Source organism: Alosa alosa, chromosome 13, assembly GCF_017589495.1.
Source record: "Alosa alosa isolate M-15738 ecotype Scorff River chromosome 13, AALO_Geno_1.1, whole genome shotgun sequence".
Classification (NCBI taxonomy): Eukaryota; Metazoa; Chordata; class Actinopteri; order Clupeiformes; family Clupeidae; genus Alosa; species Alosa alosa.
This window is the reverse complement of record NC_063201.1, coordinates 7,302,980-7,320,028: the sequence shown is the minus strand read 5'-3', so window position 1 is coordinate 7,320,028 and position 17,049 is coordinate 7,302,980. Positions and strand designations below refer to the sequence as shown.

The following is a 17,049-nucleotide window of genomic DNA, read 5'->3' as shown; positions in this document are numbered from 1 at the left end:
AGTCACAAGTAAAATCCAGTAAATACACCAGAATAATATTTTTTCAGTCAAAAATAAAACACAATGTAATCTGCAGCATCCCCTGGGGCAATTTAATTTTAATAAGACATTTACCAGGTTCATAGACTGTAAAAATTGTAAATACACAGAGACATTTTCATGGGGAGAGCCAATCTTAGACCAAACATTACAGAGTATTCTTAGTATTTGGCACCACTATGTACATTGGTACACAATGTACTTGGGTGAATTCCACCAAGAACATTGTCCATGTTCCTTTGAACCTCAGCACATTATCAGGGGGAGAGGAATTTTAATTATCTTGAACAATCAACTTGCGTCTTGGGTTAGACCCTCGCTTAAAAAAGCATCAATCAAATACAAAAAAAGATGCTTATTTCAACAAGTTAACATCCCATGATGAGTTTTTTTTCTTCAGTAAATAAAATCACATACTTTAGTTTGTTATTAAACACAAAATTAAATCACATAAACCACCACTCAATGAATGCCATGTACATAATGATTTTTAACAAACAAATTCTGAACTGAAGTCTTCTGGACAAAGGTAACATATCCTTTTGTCACCTCTCTAATAAAAAAGGCAAAACGAAAAGAGACAAAAAAACAGAATTGAAGGCAACATGTACCTGCGGCCTCTACACACACTTATTTAAAAAAAAGACCCATCTTACTCAAAAGATATTAATTAAAAATCACAATTAAAATACAACATTTTCCATTGTATCTTTTACTCTTGAGGAGGACATTGCTTTTATCTCTGAATGACTGATGTAATGTGAGAATACGCCATGCAAGCTTGACCCAGTGATATCTTGCTGTGCTCAGATGGATGCAGTGGGCCTGCATCCTCATCCCACACCAGTCAGTTCCACAGGCATAACCCACAGCCTGCACAGCACTAGCTTAATAGTTTGTGGGCCTGAGTCCTGAATAAAACCTTGTTTAAAAAATAATTTGACGACAGTGCAACATTCATGAAAAGCGACAAACGGTTGAAGACTATTCAACTAAAAACCACCACATTCTGTTCCATATCACTCACATTGAAAATAAAAATGCCGGGACTTTGTTACAAAACAAAACAAAATAAAAGCTTGTCTCCCTTATCCTCTCATGCCACACACACCTAACCACCACCACCAACAGAACAGGAATTATCTCTTCCCTCTTCCTGCTGGCTTCTTCTTCTCCTCTTCCTCCTCGTCTTTGGTGTGGCTCTGCTGGTGCGCTTTCAGATTGCTCTCGCGGCCGAAGCTCTTGCCGCAGGTGGGGCAGGCGTGTCGGCCGGCCGTGTGGACGCGGGTCACGTGAGCCTGCAGCTGCTCCGGCCGCGCAAAGCTTTCCTCGCACTCGCCGCACGGGTGGGCTTTCCGCGGGACGGGCTTCTTCTCCTCAGCTTTGACGCTCGGTGCAGACTTCGGGGGTCGTCCTCTTCTGGCGCCTCCGCTGTCTGCTTTAGCCGTGGCTGGCGTGGACGCTTCTGTGCCGACAGCACCGGTCTCCGTCTCGTCCCCTGCTTCAGTAATTCCCTCTTCAGCCTCGGCCTTCTTCTTCCTGGGCTTGGCCTGTTTTGCCTCCTCCTTCCCCCCGTCTGCTGTAGCAGCTTCGTCCTTCTTCTTCCGCTTCACCTGCTGCTTCTCCACTCCGCCAGCGGCGGCGCTGTCCGTTTTGGGCGGCCTGCCGCGGGGTCTCTTGGGGGACGGGCCTCCGTTGCAGTGCTCGCTGCCGGCGTGGTTCTCCTGGTGCTGCAGGAGCTCGGACTCGTTGGTGAAGCCGGCATTGCATTTGGCGCAGCGGTGGAACTTGGCGGCGTCCCCGGGATCTTCCACGTCAGTGCGTGCCGAGTGAACTGCCAACCGGTGGTTCCGCAGTAAAGCGGGACTGCGGCAGGTCACCCCGCAGTCTTTGCAAAGGAATTGCCGCTCTGGGCACACCTGCCGCCTGTGACTGGTTAGCTGCAGATGGACGGACAGACAGACAGACGTCAGACACGCACAGACGACAAAGCATGTTGCTGTTGCTGTGCAAGAAACAGCAAAAATTGCTTGACTATCAAGTAAGTTTCTGAAAACATTATCACCACAACATACAGCAACATCAAAGTACAATTTTGAAACCACATGCAATTTTGAAATTGAAATATGTGGACCTCTTCAGTTGCTCAGGGAGGACAAAAATGGTATTTAGACTTTAAGCAACGACTTCACTTTTAAAGTGCTTGAAATGTTTGCATATCCCCTCTCCATACCCTTCACCTGGGGTCGTTGCTTACCTCAGAGAAGGTGCGGAAACTCTCTTTACAGGTGCACTTGAAGGGCTTGTCCTCCTTGTTGTGTGTGGACTGATGCTGGGTCAGCTCCTCAGAAGATGAGAAGGTGCGGTCACACACATAGCAGGTGAAGAGTGTGTCACACTATCAGGGAAGAACAACAGAATTCACAATTAATACACACACCAGCTGAGGTCATCCAATTCCATGTTTTCCCCATCAAATACCCCTGAGAAAGCTTTCACAATAGTTGATTTTATTATAGAGATATAGCAAATGTTTTTTCAGGTTATAAAAATAAGATGTTGCATTCCCTGGCAATTGTTTTGCATTTCTCTGCAATACTGTTAAATTCCCTTGCAATGCTTTTGACTTTGTGAGGGAACTATTACAAGGGAATGCAAAAGGGGGTCACTAAATAAACTCCCCCCTTGTGCAAAAATGAAATCCCCCATGACACTCCATATAGATAGATAGATAACATTCTATAGTGTAATCTCGGCCTTACTGAAAATGAGAACTACCCTCAATGAACCTCCGAGAATAATATATAGATAGAGATAGATAGATAGATAGATAGATAGATAGATAACATTCTATATTATATATAGTGTAATCTCAGCTTCACTGAAAATGAGAACTACCCTCAATGAACCTCTGAGAATAAATAAAGATTGAATGAAGAGATTACACTATATATATATATATATATAATATAGAATGTTATCTATCTATCTATCTATCTATCTCTCACTCTATCTATCTTAGAGAGATAGATAGATAACATTCTATATTATATATAGTGTAATCTCGGCTTCACTGAAAATGAGAACTCCCCTGAATGAACCTCCGAGAATAAATAAAGATTGAATGAATATTACAGTTACGCAAGTGCAGCGATGGACTGAACATATAGCCTAAACATATGCAACTGTCCCCATCTCAAAAAATATAAATGCAGTACCTGCTGGAGCTGTTGCTTGTACTCTTCACGGTGACTCTTCTTCATGTGCCTCTCTTTGGCTTTGGAGTTACAGAAGGTAATGAAACACTGGAAACATTGCAGACTCTCATGTTGGTCTAATAACAGAACAAGGAGGAAACATTTAGATCCACATTTAGAGCAGGAGGGTGGCAAAAAAAGCCTATACTAGGAGGTAGAGGACCACTTGGTTAATTGTTATGTCCGACACTCACATGGTTGTATGACAGGAGGTGGCTGTGGGATGACAATCGCCCGGTAAGGTTCTTCTAGTCTAGCTTCAGCAGGATCCGTGGACGTGACTTCTTCACCCTTCATAACCATTTGCTCGAGGTTCGCCAAGTCTGCATCCATTTTCAATTCTGAAGGACTTTCACTTCAGGCGTGTTGGAAGTTCGATATCGGGGAACTGTGACAGAAGCAGAGCTTAATTAGTAAATTGCATAACGTTAGCCTGGTGAATCAAGTGTTCAGCTGGCTGTTCCAAAGTAACGTTATGTTACAATACGTTCCGCCACTTAGTGGCCAACTTCATAAACTAACTGTTCGTGACTTAACTTCTCTCACTTTCTGGTTTATAAATGGGAGTTAACGTTACATTACCCCCACACATCTAAAAACCCATGTAAACTAACAGGTTTATACTGTATATCTTTACTCCAGAACCGTTATCACAATTAAGTTAGAACTTGAATTTGAACGTGGTGAAGTTAACGTTTAACGTTAGTTGTGGTGACATGATGTTAGAAAGTCCAGCGTGATTTAAATGTTAAACGAAACTGGGTACAGTTGATGTAACACACGTTATAGTTTAAACTAATAAAATGTGATTGGGTTAAACACAGACATTAAGTTAAACCTGAGACAACATATTTGCATGTACAGTACTCTTCTATAAAGTTGAAACTGTAGGGACGTTAGCGTGCTAGCTAGCAGACAATTTGGTTAAGGCCCAATGTTTTCACGTAGCCTTTTGCTCATTCATTGTTTTTGATACACCGAAAACAAACAATAGTTTACAAGTTAGCTACACGTCCGTTATTATGACTAATAGGTTTAACATTTCGGTTAATGTAATGATTAATGCCTAAATAAACTAGTTGCAGAAGACCGCTACGCTAACTATAGCATTTTGACTGGCTAGCCACTTGAATACAAACATAGCTAACTAGCTACAGAAACGTTAGTCGAAACTTCGCTACAGCATGCTAGTTTGCTAGCTAGCTAAGAGGAAGTACTCATCATTGCAGACCATCAGCAGGCAAACGTCTATACATAGGGCGACACAACTACATGTAATTGTTTGCACACTTGATCAATACACTAGAGCATATTAAATGTGATTAAAAGTTCGTTGCTTTTTTGTACTGTAATCAGTTGGTCGTACAGTTTACTTACTCGCAGCCTCCGGTGCAGGGCAACCTTAGACGATGGAGGAAACCCGTTTTGGTAAACGTCCCCTACACACGTGACCAAGATCTGGTGCAAAAGAGATGAATGCAATACAAGCACTACCCTGGACTGGCCTGATACCGTACCGTTGCAAGCCAAGTCTGATGGATAGTAGGCTACTTTACATAGCCCATTAAAAAAAAAACTAAACCAAAGTGCTGGCAAATTACTACCAGAACAGAACAGAGAAAATGTGAAAACAAAACAAGATTGAGACATGAATTTATTTTAAATTAAAATACATTAAAAGGTTGTCAATTGTTTCACAGAATTTATTTTAAATTAAAATACATTAAAAGTGGGTCAATTGTTTCACAGAATTAATTATCAGTAACAGCTGCAGTAACAGGAAACACATTTGTCTTGGACATTCAAAAACACATTCAGACCTTATGGCTGTTTTTACTCAACAACAAATGTATAAAAATATAAATAATTCACAGACCATTGGCGGTAAATAAATAAAATAATTACAGAAACAAAAGGAGTGGATTTCCTTCAATCAATCATTGTATGAAAAATACATGAGTAGAACCTTTTTTCCTTAATTTTAAATGGAAAATATGTTTCATTAAATGGCAGCAAATGCCAAAACAAAAGTATAGGACGTGCTGGAAAACAAACAAACAAACATTCACACGTTGCTATATCAACACAAAACCTCATAGAGTCCCTTGGCTGTGGAATTTGAGAAAGCAGTTATGATTGCGCGAGATGCACAGAAACACACAACATTTCAGACACCGCACCTGAGATGTCCGATCACATCCCCCAAACCGACACCTGGCTCCCTCTCCTTCAGCAACTTGTTCTGGCCAGTGGCCCACGCCATCATACCGTACGGCCGTGTCTGGCAGCGGGGTCTCAAAAACAGAGGCTGACCCTGGGACTGAGCCCTGTTCTGGTCTCTCAGGAGCCGGTGGTTGGGGAGGAGTTGCATCCTGGGCATCAGCGCTGCTTAAGAGAATCAGTGCTTTGGAGACTTCTAGTCGGAATGCCATGAGGGACAACTGTTCTTGTTCATTGCAGCGGTCGCCCCTGTACTGCAGCCAAGAGTTCACCAGTGCAAGATCAGTAAGGTGCCAAAGAACAGACAGTGGCCAGCCTGCGGGAGACGACAGGCAAGGCGTACGGTAAGCGTTGCGCAAATCCCGGTTGAGCTTTGCTGCTTTAAGTGCCCGCTCAAAGCCACTGACTAGGGATGTCGAACGGGATCGTCCCTTTACAGCAGCCGAAAGGATGAAACCATGATGGCATCGAAACAGCTTCAGTTTGCCATCTGAGCTGACAAACTCATCACCTACTTGTCCCCTCGCCCCGCCAACTTTGCCAGCACTTTGTACACCAGCCTCTAGAAGCTGTTCCAGCATGGAGGGAGTGGAGAGTTCAGGCTTGCAGAGAAACACCATCCCTTCTCTACTGTTTTGACCCGATAGGACCATGTGCTTAACAGTTTCTTCTCGGTCAGAGTCATCCAAGCTCAAGTTGAAGTCCACCACCAAACCACAAGTACTCAACATTACTGTATGATGTAGAGAGTAGGCGGCACTGGCTGTGGTTCGCAGTAACCACAGTGGGTACTGGCTGACTCCATGGTTCCCCTCTCGCTTTAGACCCTGACATGCTCTTTGAACTTTTTCCATCAACACACGCACTCTATTAAGTGGGTCAGTTTCTAATAGACACTGTGTACTGTATGTTTGTGTAGTTTTATATGGTCCAGCTGCAGTTTCTGACACTTGTAAATCATGGTCTCTGGACTGTGTAGTGCTGTTAGCGGACACAACCTTGTCTTTCCCTTGAGGCCTTGTGGAACCGCTCTCTTCTGCAAGCCTCAGTTTTGAGAGAAGCTCTGAAAATCTGGAGGATGACATGGCATCAGCAATAAGGGCCACTCGGGTATAGTCCTCCCAATACAGCTTTGTGCTAGGAAACTTCAATGAGGAAAAAGAACAAGAAATGTGACTTACAACATACAAGAACAAGAAATAGTAGGGACATTGTGTAAAATGCAAATAAAAACAGAATATTACAATTTGCAAATCTTGTAAACTCATATTTAGCTGCAAAAAGGACGCAGACAATATATCCAATGTTGAAAATGACATGTAAGACTATTTCATGGAAAATATATGTTCATTTTGAATTTGATACCAGCAACATGTTTCAAAAAAAGTTGGGATGGGGCCAAGAAAATGCATGAAAAGTTGTGTAATGATAAAGAAAACAAAAGGAGGGATATTTGACAACTAATTAGGGTAACTGGCAACATGATTGGGTATGAAAAAGAGCATCCCAGAGAGGCAGGGTCTCTTAGAAGTAAAGATGTATAGGTATTCATCACTCTGTGTAAACATGTGTGGACAAATGATGGAACAATATAATTATAATGCTTCTTAATATGAAATTGCGAAGTATTTGGGGAGTCTACAGTACATAATATCACCAGACCTGTTTCTGTAATGAAAATCATTGTATGGGCTCAGGTAAACCTGTGATAACTACTGTCTATGAGCACAGTTTGATACTCAATTCAGAAATGCTAGTGTAAACTTTACCATGCAAAAGCAGAAATTGTATTTATTTCGTTTGAAATTAACTAAGGTTAAGTAGAAAAAGGTCCTGTGGAGAGATCAGTCAACATTTGCCATTATTAATGGAAATCAATCAATCTAAAGAGGAGAGGGCCTATCCAACTTATTCAACTTGTTATAGTGCTCAGTTTAAAACCCAACAACTATGATGGTGTGGAGGTGCATTAGTGCCTACAGCATGGACATCTGGCAAAGCACAATCAATTCTGAATGGTGCATACAAGCTTTGAGCAACGTACACTGCCATCCAGGCAATGTATTTTTCAGGGAAGCCCTTAAATATTTCAGGAAAACAATGCCTAAATGAATTCATGTATTTCTCCATAGACGAAGAGTCCAAGTGCCAAAACGCCCTGTCGGCAGTCCAGATCTGTCAAATTAGGTGCATCATGGAATAAAAAACATTAAGAATACCCCATACTGTTAAGCAACTGAAATCCTATATAGGGTAGAAATGGGACAACAGTTAATTTTTAAAACTCTAGCAACTGGTCTCCTCAGTTCCTAAACATTTACAGAACATTGTTAAATGAAGAGGTGAAGCAGCACAGTGGTAAACATGTCCCCGTCCCAACTTTTTTTGAAACATGATGCTGGCATCAAATTCAAAATGAACATATATTTTCCATGAAATAGTCAAAATTTTCATTTTCAACATATGATATATTGTCTATGTCCTTTTTGCAGCAAAATATGAGTTTACAATATTTGTATATTATCACATTCTATTTTTATTTGCATTTTACACAATGTCCCAACTTTTTCTGATTTGGGGTTGTACAAATGATGGTCTAAAATGCAGTTAATTTCAATGTCTTCAGAAACAAAATAATCAAAAATAGAAAACTATACTATAGACTTTACATTTACACTGAATGCCAAACAGATCAGTTACTAACCTGTAACGTTCCCATGGCGATATGGATCCCAACAAACTGAGAAACCTCTTTTGCCGTGACTAGACTTGACATTTTAGATGTTTTAGCAGTGATGTTGGCAACATCCTGCCACGTCTTCCAGTCAAAATACTGAGTGAAGTAGTCAATTGGTTTCCTTTGACCATTTTGTGAACTGGTACCATTCTGGGAGAGCCTGCTGTGACAAAAGTCAGGATAGAGTAAAACCCCTGCCAATTCCGCAACAACAACTTCTGCATTCTCTAACCAGCAATATCTACACAATCTACCCTTTTCCTAATTTCAAATCTTTTATCAACATACTTATCATTCCTATGATCAGCTTCCTGGGTTGATCTATCAGGGGGATTTGCTAAGCCAGTGCTTTTGCCACCATGGTAACAGGACATGGCAAGGGTTTCTACTTCTGGTTCTGAATCAGTGCATTCACTGTGTTCTATATCAGAACTCTGCTGAAGAAATTTTAATAGTTCCGCAGTGTTGTGTTGGTCCGCTCCCACATCATCTGAAACAGAACAAAATAAGCATTTAGTAAGAGATTATTACTAAATCACGAATTTCACAAATTTTAATCTCTAATACAGACTAGTAATCTCTAATACAGCTGTACCATTTTCAAAGGCACTGTCCACACATTGTGTTTCATGCTGGGTTGATATCTCACAGATGTCATCATATTCTTCCACTCCTGTGTTGCTCTGATCTGTGGAATAGATTTCTGGGTTTAATGTTTATTGTGTTTGCGTGTGGCCTCATATCCAGAAACAAGTGTGCAGACGTCAACAAATGACAGATTTTCTTGACATCACTAATGTATTGATTCTCAACTAATCTAAATCCGTGTAAAACCTTTAGGGGCTAGGTTCTAGGGATATGGTAAGCAAACTGACAACAGAAATGTTGAGCTAATATATGCATGTGCTATTATTTGCGCTAGTTTTTCTATCATTTCAACACCATATGAATAGACTTGCTTTCAGCTCTCTGTGGAAGATCCAGCAGTAATTCTCTCTCCTCCTCTTTTACTGGAAAGAAAATGCACTGCTTGGCAATGGGTTGATGTACTGTTGGAGTGGCCGTCCCAGCTGCTTTATCTGCCATATTGCTCTCCACTGGCAGGTCTGAGACTGCAACTGATAATGCAAAATAAGCATCATGTTTCAAAATCTTAGGAAAGACACTTTTAACATCTATAGTTTTACTTTTACAAGTGAAATTAAGTATAAGTAAAAGTATAGTATAAGTATATATACTCTTTTGATCCCGTGAGGGAAATTTGGTCTCTGATTTATCCCAATCCGGGAATTAGTGAAACACACTCAGCACACAGTGAACACACAGTGAGGGGAAGCACACACTAATCCCGGCGCAGTGAGGACTGCGACAACTGCGGCGCTCGGGGTCATAATAAGCAGTGAGGGGTTAGGTGCCTTGCTCAAGGGCACTTCAGCCGTGCCTACTGGTCGGGGTTCGAACCGGCAACCCTCCGGTAACAAGTCCGAAGCGCTAACCAGTAGGCCACAGCTGCCCCGTCATTCTCTCAACATTCAAGCAGCTGTTCTATAATAAAACCTAAAAGTCAACGACAACAACATATTAATTGAAAGAAATATATATTCCCCCACTTACCTGTGCTAGTAGTGCAGAGATGACTCTTTGGTGGATTACCATTGGTGGGTTCTTGAATAATTTGAGGCTCATTCAAAACGAGTGGGTCCTCTTCCTTCACCACAAACATTTGCACACCCGGCTGTGGCTCATTAGAGAGTGAGCGATTTATGAGAGGAGCCCTGGCATCTGCTCCCTCAGGGGGAAGCACGGATGGCATCACAGGTTGAGACTGATCCTCTTCCTTTACATTCAACACCCCTGATGTCCCCAGTGAAGGCAATGTGGTGGTTCTATGGTCTGTGGTGGCCCCATTGGTTGGTACATTCGTAGAGTCACACACCACCTTAGAAGATTTAAATAAGAAATGACCACACACAATAGTTGAAAACATATATAAGAATCCTTCTGCCATTGTATGTACACCCACTTAAAAACAAACAGGTACTGGAGAATATCAGAATCAGGTAATCATGGCAGTGCATCACTTACCATGTTAGAAATGTCTGCGGATTCACTGCTCCCACTCCCTCGCGATGTGAGAAACTTTTCTAGGAGAATGCCTGGCGAACTTCCCTCCGTTCTGTCTTGACTGTCGAGTTCCCCTTCCGATTTTACGATATCAACACTTGTAGTGACCGACTCCAGTTCAAACACCACCTGCTCCTCAGAGGAATCCTCTTGTGATTCTGCCATGTCAGATCTGGAAGGATTAGTGCAAACCTGAGGCCCATTCCCCTCCACAGATTTATCAGAATCCGTGGCCAATGGATAGAGCTGGTAGACTATCTGGCATTCGTCTGGATCGTCGTTCAGAGACTCCTGGTTGGATTCCGGTCTTCTCCCTGTGTTCCTCTTTTTCCCAGTTCCTCGCCTGCCTCTTCCGCCTCCCCTCTTTCTACCTCTCGTCGTATTACTCCTGTTACGCGCAGACTTCTTCTCCTCCGTGTGCACTGCCATTTCTACATCCTCTTGTTTGATCTCTGGAGGGTCAGTGGAGGAGTCTTTAACTGCAGTAGTTTTGTTTGAATTCAAGTCCACCACAAGTTCAAGATTCTTTTTATTTGAAGGACATTCAAGGTTGGGTTCATTCACGTTCGGGACATTCTGATGGCTTGGCATCATTGGTAATTCACCGGTTATTTGACCATCTTTTTGAGAGCTTTCTGATGAGTCAACGTCCTGAGAGGTGACAAGCTGATCTTCATCTTGAACAGTGACTAAATTAACATCTAGAGGCAAGTTATCTTTCATGTCTTCCTCAACAGTCTCATCTGACTCACAAATGCTCTTCATCTTATCAGCCACGTCCTGTATCTCTGACATTTTCTCACCAGTCTCTAAAAGGCCTTTGTCACTTGCTCCTTTCTGATGTTTGTCTGGCCGTGGTGACCTCTTTTGGACCTTAGGGATGGTCAACTGTTCTGCCTCTGTTGAGAGTTCCTGTGAAGGGGTCTGACACATTGGAGTAGATTCTAGACAGACACTGCTCTGTAGTGGCTTGCTTCTTTTAGAACCAGAAGAAAACACTTTCAACTGTTTCTCTGTGGTGACACTGTTGGCCTCTTCTTTTTGTGCCTCTTCACATTCACCATCCACTAATGTAGGTGCATGAGGTAGAGATGGAGACGGACTCAGAGCTGGAAAAGACACTCTTTCTTCCTCTCTGTCCCCCAGACCTAGTTCCACCATCTCTGTCTCAGCATCCCAGTCTGTTGCTAGACCAAGCATTTTAGGGCAAACAGAATTATTGAGTTGTTCTTCATTTGATACAGACGTCTTGACGTGACCCTCAGACAGTGTGCCATTTGAATAGCCACAGTGTCCATGTGTTTCACCAGAGTGGACAGCTGCCATATGCTCCTGTAAGGCGGACACATCAGAGAAGTTCGCCCCGCAATCACATATTGAGGAATTGGTGGTCGGTGCTATCTTTCCACCAGCTTTTGTGGTCTTTTTTTTCCGACCTGCCTTTACATTTTTATGCAGGGATGAGTTCTTGACATTAGGTGAAGATGGGGACTCTACACATTCCTGGATTGGCCTTTTTGGATTCTTGGATTTATTTAATTTGCTTTTATGATCTTGTGTTTGTTTCGTTGGAGTCATCTTAGTTTCCTCATTGGAAGCAACTGAGGATGGACATGAAGGCACTAGTTCTAGCTGTGCTATTGGAGCATCAAGTTTATGAACTTTCAGCTGTGGTTGTTTGTGCCCCTTCAGTAGAAGCAGGGCATCTGCCTTGACTTGATTAGGAGATATAGCAACAGGGGTTTCCTCTTCCTCTTTCGGTTTCAGTTTTAAGCTCTTCTTTACGACTGCTTTCTTTGTCCTCTTAAGGCCCTTTGGCTTTTTATTTTTTTCCTGCTTCTTCCTTTTAGGCAGAGGTGCTGAAATCCCCTCTTTCTCCAACAGACTATTGTTGGTAATTTTGTGAATTTTAAATTTTCTTTTCCTAGACTTGACTTGTGATTTTGACTCTTCTTTCTGCAACCCTTGTTGCTCTTGATCCTGTGATTTGATAAGTATTTCTGTTTGAGTTTTATTTTCAGACATGTTTATTTTCCCTGCTCCATCTCCCTTTATCTTTTTCTGCTGGGAGTCACCTTTCTCTTGTATTTTAACATCATCCCTCTTTTTGGATTTCTTAGAAGGCCCCACTGTTTTAGAGAGTTTTTCTTTTTTGTTTCTAAGACCAAACTGCATCAGAACATGACCTTTTGTTCTTGATTGCTGGGTTACAGTTGTCATTAACTCTGGAGGATGTGGAGCTGACACTTTCTGCTGTGTGATCACAACTGTATCATTATGGCCAGCTTGCTGTTTCAAAGGGTTATCTGAAATTTGCCTCTTAGATTTAGCTTTCTTGCTTGTTTTCTTTGCAGGTCTCCCTTTCTTGAGCTTCTTTGGTTCTGGCAACTTTGTGGTCACTCGACTTCGAGGTTTCTGCTTGACTATAATGACCTCAGCGGTGTCTATTTCATATCTAGAAGGTTGAGTGTGTGTCTTAGCTATGTCTGAGTCGTGTATAGATGGCTGAGTATGAACTGATATCTCCTCACTCAAGTGTATCTCTGAGCTAAACTCATGTGTGTTTACCTCTGTTTGTTCCATACAGTCCTTAGGTTCATCAGAAGATTCCAGGTGTGGCTGTCCAACATCCTGTTCACAAGCATTTCCAGCATAATTCTTTGAGTCTTCAGGTCTTTCAGTTGATGTCAAAGTAACAATCTGTGTTTCTACTGGTGTCAAAGTAACAACTTGTTCTTCAGTCTCTTGTAAACCTTCTGTGGCTACAAGTGATAGAGTGTCACTTGGGGTCATATACTGCATTTTCACTACTTCTTCCTGGAGGGACACCATATGTCTGTTTTCATTTTCAAGCTCAGTGGTTGGAATCAGGGAGGATGACTGATGCAATTCAAGCATCTGTATTTGTACATCATCAAGTTCAGTCTCAACTGTTTTGGTTCTACAGGTCATCTCTTCAACATGGTTGAATGGAATGGATCCACTCACTATCGTTTCCACTGAGCAAACTGTTTCCACTGCTTTTTCTGTACCTTCAGATATTTGCTCAAACGCCACTGTTTGAGACGGACAGGTCTGTGATTCAACAGGTCCTGTGTGGTCTTGCATTAATTCATCTAACTGAGTTGTTTTCTCTACTGATGAATGAGCATCAGCCTTCCCTTGTCCCCCATTCATTTCTGGTCCTGTGGATTCAATGTGTTGTTTGGCTTGATCTGAATCTTCAGTCACCAGCTTTAACTCCACAGAAGGCATCTGTGTCATGTCAAATCTGATCGGCTGAACAACACCCGGAACTGGCTGCAGATTCATAGTCTGTGACTGAAATGACACTGGCTCCAATCCGTATATGACTAACTGATTCACCTTTTGAACGTTTCCAAGTGATTCTATTAGTCTCTTAATTTGCTCCGGCTCAATGCATTGTGGCGTCTGTCCACCAGAGTGTAGCCGAAGTACTGGTGTTTGACCTATTGTTGCATGGGTCAGTAAAGGTGGTGGTGGGCCTTGATTGAGTGGATGCTGTTTGACAAGAGCACGGCTAGGAGGCATATTTTTGTTCTGTGAATGCTTGAACTTAATATGGTGAAGTTGTGTCTTCTCCGTCTTAAACATGGCTTTGCACTGTGGACATGAGTATTTCCTTTCTGATGGACCTGTAAAAAAAGACAAATATACAAAGTACACAAAATGCAGCCCATGTGTACAGCCCAATCGTACAAAAGTAGCACAATTTAGCATGTAAAATGCAATTCCCAAATTTGAACTTCAAAGATTTCTCCCAACTTTCTGACACAACATAAGACTTTTATCATGTTCACATGAAATGATCTTGCTTCAGTAATGTGAGGTTGCTGCTGAATTAATCCAAGATAGAAATGTACAGGTGTACAGATTCAAGTAAAATCTCTAGACATAGTAAACAGGATTAAATTATGATTCAAATGACTGTATATTTCAGAATTTATCAGCAACTAGTTGAGAATTAAAAGACTTGAATTCCTGCATTTGCTTATGTTCAACATGTAACACATCAATAACAAGTAAATAACAGCAACAATATAGTATTGTAGTAACATAGTAATAGTCCCTGGCAGTGTCACTGTCTATAGCGCTCTTAATGCTGCTATAATTGATATCATATAACACAAATCTAAAATGAGAGAGGCCAGATAAGAGACAACTTACCGTTGCTCTTCTGTTTCTTTAATTTTGCAGAAGCAATTGTTCCATCACCATTTTCTTCCCCTTCATCCTGTGTGTGAGTCTCTATATGTCTCTGCAGTGCTTTCGGCATGCTGAACCTCTTGCCGCACTCTTTACACACATAGGGCTTCTCCCCAGTGTGTGTGCGGCTGTGATATTTGAGCAGAGTCAAGGTCTTGCAGGTTTTGCCACAGTCCGAGCATTTGTACCCCTGGCTGCTACAGTGGATCTTCTTGTGCGTGGTGAGTTCAGATGATCTCTTGAACGCCTCTCCGCAGAGGAGACATTTGAAAGGCCGCTTTTCTGTGTGAGTTCGCTGGTGTGCCATGAGTTCGGTGGAGTTGGCGAAATGCCGGTCGCAGACGTAGCAGGCGAACAGAGAATCTCCCAGCATGCACTGCTCATACTCCGCTGGGTGGCTCATCTTGAGGTGCCGCTGCTTGCTCTTGTCGTCGCTGAAAATGATGTGGCACTCAAGACACTGCAGAGAGAGTTGGGAGGCTAGGGAGGGACACGGACGGACAGACAGACAGCAAGTGAGAAGGAAATAAAAAATCATACATCAGATGCATGCAAAACACAAGCTGCACAAAAGATTCTATGCATGTAAATTACAAACATCATAATAGAGGTATTGAGTTAAAAGACGTACAAGTGAGAGGCATAACTGTGGGTTTTGTCATGTCCAACTTCAGCGGGTCCATTCGATTCCTTTTGGCAGGAATATTCCTCTTTGCACCCGTGGTGACGCCAGCAGCCTTTGCATCTTTCTTAATGCCAACAGCAGCCTTGGGACCTAGAAACGTCTCTTTGGTGGGTGAAGTGCTGCCATTGTGTCCTTGGTTTGTGGATTCAGGCGTCGTGCCCTTGGCGGAAACTGGCTCAGTGGAAGGACTGCACTTCAGCTTGAATGTGTCTGGGAGGTGTGGTGCACTTGTTGCTTCTTGTGGGTCCCCAGGGTGAGGCGCTGCATCTTTCGGGGTGCTGAATTGTGTGCCCTTCCCAAAAGTGTCAACATGGGTGTGATTCTCTGACGCACCGGCTGCAGGAGAGGACTTGGGGCATTCCTCAGACGGGACCCTGGGCTCTGGGTCACTCTCCGCAGTCCCACCCTCAAGACTTGACCTCAGTTCACCCATTGCCCTATTTATGATGTCCATGTCCCCTTGCCTTTTATTCCTTTCACAGAATGTTTTGAATTTGTTGTGTGATTGAAGCTAGAGAGGAGATGCAATGGGGATTACTTAAGGCAGCAATAAACACAAGCTAATTAGACCATGAATGAATGCAACATGTTCCACTGGCACTGACTGAAACCCACCTTTAAATGAAGGACAGATCATCCTATCATAAAGACCTATTTGCTCAGGCCTACAGCTTTGAGCTTTTCTCACCCCGCTAAAGAGAACCAGTGAGTCTACCCCTCCTTCCTTTTGAACTAATTTTTTACTAGTGACGAGAAAACACATGATCTAGCCAGGCCTGCTGATGGACTTGTCCATAACCCTACCAACATGTATATAATAAACAGCCATGATGAACAGCCATCTTCAAATAACATAATTAGGGCGTGTAGTCCGATGCGCAAATTGTATAAACAATGGGTAGCATAGCATCTTTAAAATCTTTCAGTCAACAAAACACACAGCCTAGTTTCCGTAGGCTACTTTGTAAACATAGCTATCGTAGACTGATTTGCATTGACCAGTGAAACTACATTTAAACGTCTAGCATTCGTTGCGCTCGATTATTCAGGGCCTATTTAGACATTAGCTGAAGGTTTCACCTAATCCTACACCAAAACATTTTGCACTGCATTTTTTACAGCATCTTTAACAATTCGGTTTAGCGCTCTAATGCTTTGAACAGTGTCAATTTCGGCTACCAAAGGCAGTCCATTGTTTAACCAGATGTCTTTCTAGTTAATTTCCATATAGAAATGGTGGTCCTACTATTATTAAACACAATTTCGCACTCCGTTTTATTATTCAGATTGTTTTCGTCACGCAATATATAGGAGATATGCATGCCGTATATACATACCTATGTTAGTTTCCTCCGTTTAGACATCTCCACAACACAGGAGGACATAACGTTTGTGTTGAGATGCAAAAGCCTATGCGTCACGATATCTACATCTCACTGCACCCTGGGTAATGTAGTGCTATTACGCTGATCTGCCACCAGAGTGCGCAATAATGCTCTCAAGAACCGATGACAAAGGCCAATGCACCTGTATAATGGCCATATTTTTGTGTAAGACAATGAAAAATATAAATTGAAAGGGGTTGTTTTGATGTATGTGATGACCTAATGCATATTGAAAAAACAAAACTTTGAAGCATACACAAGTTTGCAGTTCTAATTATCTGTAGGATTTGAACATTTCCACAAATGTATGGACCCAGTGGGTCAACTTTAACATGAATTAACTTAACTTGAATTAGCAACAGCAGTAAGTAACAT

General features: G+C 42.2%; 2 protein-coding genes across 4 annotated transcripts; both read right to left on the bottom strand.

Annotated features, from left to right (window-relative positions):
• Nucleotides 1–66: 66 nt before the first annotated feature.
• Nucleotides 67–4,824, bottom strand: LOC125306593 (zinc finger protein 502-like). Of its 2 annotated transcripts, none has more exons than XM_048262054.1 (5): nt 4,663–4,824; nt 3,491–3,684; nt 3,258–3,373; nt 2,297–2,437; nt 67–1,979 (listed from the first exon to the last, which is right to left on the bottom strand). In XM_048262054.1, the coding sequence occupies exons 2-5, from the start codon at nt 3,627–3,629 to the stop codon at nt 1,179–1,181; spliced, it is 1,197 nt and encodes a 398-aa protein (XP_048118011.1). In that variant the 5' UTR covers nt 3,630–3,684; nt 4,663–4,824; the 3' UTR covers nt 67–1,178. The 2 variants fall into 2 exon arrangements, with proteins under 2 accessions (XP_048118011.1, XP_048118010.1); XM_048262053.1 differs by having other exon boundaries at nt 4,674–4,823.
• Nucleotides 4,825–4,983: 159 nt separating this feature from the next.
• Nucleotides 4,984–16,706, bottom strand: LOC125306587. 2 transcript variants are annotated; one of them, XM_048262043.1, is made up of 10 exons: nt 16,627–16,706; nt 15,236–15,800; nt 14,566–15,084; nt 10,339–14,033; nt 9,868–10,192; nt 9,213–9,371; nt 8,849–8,941; nt 8,542–8,743; nt 8,221–8,416; nt 4,984–6,661 (listed from the first exon to the last, which is right to left on the bottom strand). In XM_048262043.1, the coding sequence occupies exons 2-10, from the start codon at nt 15,741–15,743 to the stop codon at nt 5,390–5,392; spliced, it is 6,969 nt and encodes a 2,322-aa protein (XP_048118000.1). In that variant the 5' UTR covers nt 15,744–15,800; nt 16,627–16,706; the 3' UTR covers nt 4,984–5,389. The 2 variants fall into 2 exon arrangements, with proteins under 2 accessions (XP_048118000.1, XP_048118001.1); XM_048262044.1 differs by having other exon boundaries at nt 8,221–8,413.
• Between the last annotated feature and the right edge of the window lie 343 nt (nt 16,707–17,049).